Source organism: Phaseolus vulgaris, chromosome 8, assembly GCF_000499845.2.
Source record: "Phaseolus vulgaris cultivar G19833 chromosome 8, P. vulgaris v2.0, whole genome shotgun sequence".
In the NCBI taxonomy this organism is placed as follows: domain Eukaryota; kingdom Viridiplantae; phylum Streptophyta; class Magnoliopsida; order Fabales; family Fabaceae; genus Phaseolus; species Phaseolus vulgaris.
The window spans coordinates 25,017,549-25,023,086 of NC_023752.2; the positions used below are offsets into that span (position 1 = coordinate 25,017,549).

At 49.4% G+C, this 5,538-nt stretch overlaps 1 protein-coding gene across 1 annotated transcript; it reads left to right on the plus strand.

Moving 5' to 3' along the window:
* Positions 1–1,880: 1,880 nt before the first annotated feature.
* LOC137824811 (uncharacterized) lies at positions 1,881–5,330 on the plus strand. The gene is made up of 2 exons (XM_068630489.1): positions 1,881–3,446; positions 5,307–5,330. The coding sequence occupies exons 1-2, from the start codon at positions 1,881–1,883 to the stop codon at positions 5,328–5,330; spliced, it is 1,590 nt and encodes a 529-aa protein (XP_068486590.1).
* Positions 5,331–5,538: the final 208 nt, after the last annotated feature.

The window sequence follows — 5,538 nt, forward strand, 5'->3', positions numbered from 1 at the left end:
GAGGAAGTTCAATGAAGAAAAAAGGCAGGCGATTAGGGAGGAAACACAAAAACTCCTATTCGCAGGCCACATCAAGGAAGTGCAGTATCCGGAATGGCTTGCTGATCCTGCCTGTTGACCGGAGCGCTGGAGAATGCCTCGTCAAAGGATCGACGTGCGCGCCGCTTCTCACTTCCGTTCCTCCTCTGGATCTATCTCAAGAACCTGCAAAGAAACGACACGGCGCCGCTGCGGCCGATCGCACTCCGACGCTCAAGTCAGTGACGGTATCACCAAATACTAAGAACTGGAACCGTGCAAACTCTCTCTCTCACAAACAGCTCTGTCACTCGCAAGCGTAAAGTGTATGAACTGAACGCGCGTACCTTAGAAAATCTGTTAAGAACTCTTATATACCTGGTGGTTTTCTCTCTCCTGGCAGTTACAGAATCGGACACGTGGCTCGCATCCAACTGTACACGTGCCATCATCTGGAGGCTCCCTGACTTGGCGCTGCTTCTACTCTCATTTTGGCTAAGTTACCTATGCATGGTACTGCCCAGTGCATAGCTAACTCAGGAGTGCGATCTCTACTGAAACTGGCGAGTTAGGGCCTTCATACACCTTCCCTGTGGTCTCGCCGGCCGCCTTCATAATCTGCTTCTCCTTCATCTTCGGCGATGTGCTTGTTCTGGCGATCTCCGACTGCTTGGTCGCATGGGTCTATATCTGGCGATTTCATCTTCAACCTGGCGATCGCCTATTCTGGTAAACTGGAAATTGGAACACGCCAACTTAACAATCGGCGACCACACGTGCCTCCCGACTTCCTTCCCATCTGCCAACCTGGCGCCTTGTCAACACGCCTATACTGTAGCAGGATGCCACGTCATCACACCCGTCCACCAGGGCGGTACACTTGCTAATGTTGTGTTGGTAAAGAAGAGCAACGGGAGATGGCGAATGTGCGTCGATTTCACATATCTGAACAAGGCGTGTCCAAAGGATTCCTACCCTTTGCCCAGCATAGATGCCCTGGTAGACAATGCAGCAGGGTGCAAACTGTTAAGTTTCCTGGATGCCTTCTCGGGTACAACCAGATAAAGATGCACCCCATGGATGAGGAAAAAACTGCCTTCATGACGGAAAGATCGTGCTATTGTTACAGGGTGATGCCCTTTGGGCTGAAGAACGCGGGAGCCACGTATCAGAGGCTAATGGATAAAGTGCTCGCGCCCATGCTAGGGAGGAACGTACAAGCTTATGTCGACGACATGGTCGTGACATCCCCGGAAAAGAATCGGCACGTCGCCGATCTAGAGGAACTATTCGCTACAATAGCCAAGTACAGGCTGAAGCTAAACCCCGAGAAGTGCATTTTCGGCGTAGATGCGGGAAAATTCTTGGGTTTCCTCTTAACCGAAAGAGGAATCGAGGCGAATCCTAATAAGTGTGATGCCATCCTGGCAATGAGAAGCCCTGCCACTGTCAAGGAGGTACAACAGCTTACAGGTTGGATGGCCGCCCTGTCGCGGTTCGTATCTGCCAGTGGGGAGAGGGGCCACCCGTATTTCCAGTGTTTGAAAAGAAATAACAGGTTTGTCTGGACGAGAGAGTGTGAAGAGGCTTTCGTGAAACTCAAGGAGTACTTGGCGAGCCCGCCGGTTCTGTGCAAACCCCAAGTGGGAACGCCCCTCAAGTTATACTTCGCCGTTACTGAAAGGGCGTTCAGCGCGGTGCTCGTACAAGAACAAGATCAAATTTAGAAACCTATCTATTTTGTCAGTAAGGTGTTACAAGGTCCGGAAGTGAGATACCAAGCCTTAGAGAATGCAGCGCTGACGGTCGTGTTTTCAGCGAGAAGGCTACGACATTACTTCCAGAGCTTCGAAGTATGGGTGATGACTGACTTGCCCATCCAAAAGGTTCTAAAGAAACCGGATGTAGCTGGAAGGATGGTAAAATGGGCGGTGGAGTTGTCAGAGTTCGACGTCAAGTACGAACCCCGAAGACCGATTAAAGGGAAAATCTTCGCCGATTTTGTGGTTGAGCTGTCCGCTGAGACGACGCATAATGCCGGAAGCGATGATCGTTGGGTACTCTCGGTTGATGGGTCGTCCAACCAGCTAGGTAGTGGGGCTGGAGTCATTTTGGAAGGACCCAACGGTGTGTTAATAGAACAATCCCTGAGGTTTGCCTTTAAAGCCAGCAATAATCAGGCGGAATATGAGGCATTGATTGCCGGTATCCTTTTGGCAAAGGAAATGGGGGCGAAGGCACTGATGGCCAAGAGCGACTCTTTGCTGATCACCGGGCAGGTGACCGGCGAATTCCAGGCCAAGGATCCACAAATGGCGGCTTACCTAGAGTATGTACAGGAGCTGAGAAGTTCTTTTGCCTTGTTCGAAGTGGTGCACGTACCAAGGGAGCAGAATGCCCGAGCTGACTTGCTTGCCAAGCTCACCAGTTCAGGCAAGGGGGGCAGGCAGAGGACTGTTATACAAGAAACTCTAAAGACACCTCGGGCGTTCGCAGCAGACCACCAGGTTCTTCAAGTTTGCAAGTCAACGGAAGGGATAGCAAGGAGTCATCGATCGTTAACTCAGGAAACCTTGAGGGCATCGAGAGTTAGGGCGCACCCAGTGGAAGAAGCGAAGACAACGCGAGTTTGCGCCGTTTACCAACCAGATACATGGATAACACCATACCAGCGGTACATAGCAGACGGCGTCCTCCCAGTAGATCCAACAGAGGCCAGAAAGATAAAGAAAAGCTCCAGCAAGTTCACCTTGATCGATGGGGAGCTGTACAGGTTCAGATTTACACACCCCCTATTAGTATGTGTGCATGGAGAGAAGTGCGTAAGAATTATGACTGAACTCCATGAGGGAATCTGCGGAAGCCACATCGGAGGTCGAGCCCTGGCAACGAGAACTCTCCGCGCGGGCTATTATTGGCCAACCATGAGGGAAGATTGCAAGGAATACGCACAACGTTGCAAACAATGCCAGCAACACGCTGATTGGCACAAAGCGCCCCCAGAAGAGCTAAAGTCAATCTACAGCCCTTGGCCATTTCATACGTGGGGAATCGATATTCTGGGGCCCTTTCCGTTGGCGATCAGGCAAATGAAGTACTTAGTCGTAGCGATCGAGTACTTCACGAAATGGATTGAAGCGGAACCAGTAGCCCAGATCACTGCACACAAGATTCAGAATTTCGTATGGAAGAACATCGTGTGTCGTTTTGGTGTACCCAAGCGTTTGGTATTAGATAATGGGACCCAATTCGCAAGTCACTTATTGAAGAAACTGTGCGAGGATATTGGGACGCAACAAGTGTTTGCTTATGTGGATCACCCACAAAAGAATGGGCAAGTGGAGTCGGCCAATCGGGTTTTGCTGAGAGGACTGAAGAGGAGGTTGGAGAAAGCCAAGGGGTCTTGGGCTGAGGAAGTCCCCCGCATAGTATGGGCATATCATACTACCGAACAATCGGGATCCCACGAAACCCCCTTTAGCTTGGTATATGGGTGCGACGCGATGATCCCAGTCGAAATCCAGGAAAGCTCGCCAAGATTCCAGAACTTAGTAGCAGAAGACTCGAACGCCGAAAGGAGAATGAATTTGGATTTGCTGGACGAAGTCAGGGAGGAGGCAAGGGTAAAAGCCGAAGCAGTAAAAAGAAGAGTGGAACGTAAGTACAACTCCCGGATGAAATCAAGGCGATTCAGAGATGGCAACCTGGTGATGAGGAAGGCCCACCAGTACGAGATGCAGAACAAGCTGTCGCCCAAGTGGATGGGACCGTTCAGAGTAACCGAAGCACTCGGAAACGGTGCTTACCGCCTAGAAACACTGGAAGGAGGGGTGATTCCTCACACTTGGAACGCCACCCATCTCAAGTTTTATTACAGTTGAAACATTGTAAGTAGCAATAAAACAGATTTTCAAGGGGGCACTCTTTTTCCCTGAAGAGGGTTTTTTAACGAGGTCACCCAATAAAAAGGTTTCAAAAAAGTTAGTAAAGTTTTAAAGTTTCCCAGTTGTTAAGTTTGCATGCTCATCGTTTTTAAGCGTTTGGAAAGAAACTTCATCATCTTTGTTTAATTTAAGGCAAGTTCAGGTCACATGCATTTAGTGTAAGGTTTTAAAGCGTAATGTTTAGAACCCTCATCGCCACCTGGCGATCGGAGGTGAAAGTCAAGTTTTAAGTCCTACTCGCCTAGAGCGAGCGTAGGCGAGAACAGATTAAAAGTCCTCCTCGCCTATAGTGAGCGTAGGCGAGAACAGATTAAGAAGTCCTACTCGCCTGGAGCGAGTATAGGCGAGAGTTCAGAACAAGATAACAGTTAAAACCCGGGCGCCTAGTCCTTGAGCAAGGGTTAAGGGATTCCTTCGGGACGCCCCTCCACAAGTATGAATAGCTAGCCCCGGTACCAGATGACAGTTAAAACCCGGGCGCCTAGTCCTTGAGCAGGGGTTAAGGGATTCCTTCGGGACGCCCCCTCCTCAAGTATGAATAGCTAGCCCCGGTACCAGATGAGATTAAAAGTCCTCAGTGCATCCAGGCAGACCCCTGGGCAAGTTGAGGCACAGTAAAAGGTCCTTCTCACCCCGAATGAGTTTGGACAAGAAAAGATTAAAAGGCCCTACTCGCCGCGAACGAGCACGGGCGAGATGAGATTAAAAGACCTATTCGCCGTGAGCTAAAATAGGCGAGATGAGATTGAAAGTCCTCAGTACATCCAGGGAAAAGGTAGCCCCTGGGCAAGTTGAGGCACCAGAGAAAGTCCTTCTCACCCTCGAGTGAGTTCAAGCGAGATGAAACCGAAAAGTCAGGGGTGTTGATAGTCTCAAGTACGATAAAGGAGGGTTGGAGAAGAACTCTGTTCCCTCGAATGAGACACCAATATTGACCTAGTAAGGCCAGTTAAGTTAGAAGTTAAAGGGTGGTAGGAGAGGTTCGCAGAGGGCACCCCACCACCCAAGTCATTGTTCTGAAACTCAGGGAGGTAGAGAAGGATCCGAAAGGCAGCTCTCCTCCCAGATGAGCAAAGATAAAATCAGGAGGTGGCCCCGTGGGGACGTTCTCAGTTAAAAAGAAGGTGGCGTCGCCAGAAGCCCATTGCGCGAAAATGAAACAGAGTAGGATTGCATGGCAAGGGCCCACGTCAGCAAAGTTCCTGGCGACAACGTAGAAATGCCTTTGGCCCTTGGTAGATTGGGCGAGAAAGGGTACAGATATCAAGGTCGACCTAAGCCTTTTTTACCGGGTAAGTGATGTTGTGTTAGATGTTATTGTTTCAAGTTAACCGTTTGTTTAAGTTAAGAAGGCTTGCTGAAAGTTAAGTACCGATTGATACAAAGCACGTTGAGTTTAGGAAAAACCGTGCAGCTAAACAAGTTAATTGCACGACGGATAAGTTAGAAGGATATATATACATATACATGCGCATGAGTATCAGATAGTTCAAACAGAATGAGAAGTACAGACCAAAGTTAAGTACAAGAATTTTCAAGGCGATAAATAGATGGGGGGGACGATCTTGCCATCCAC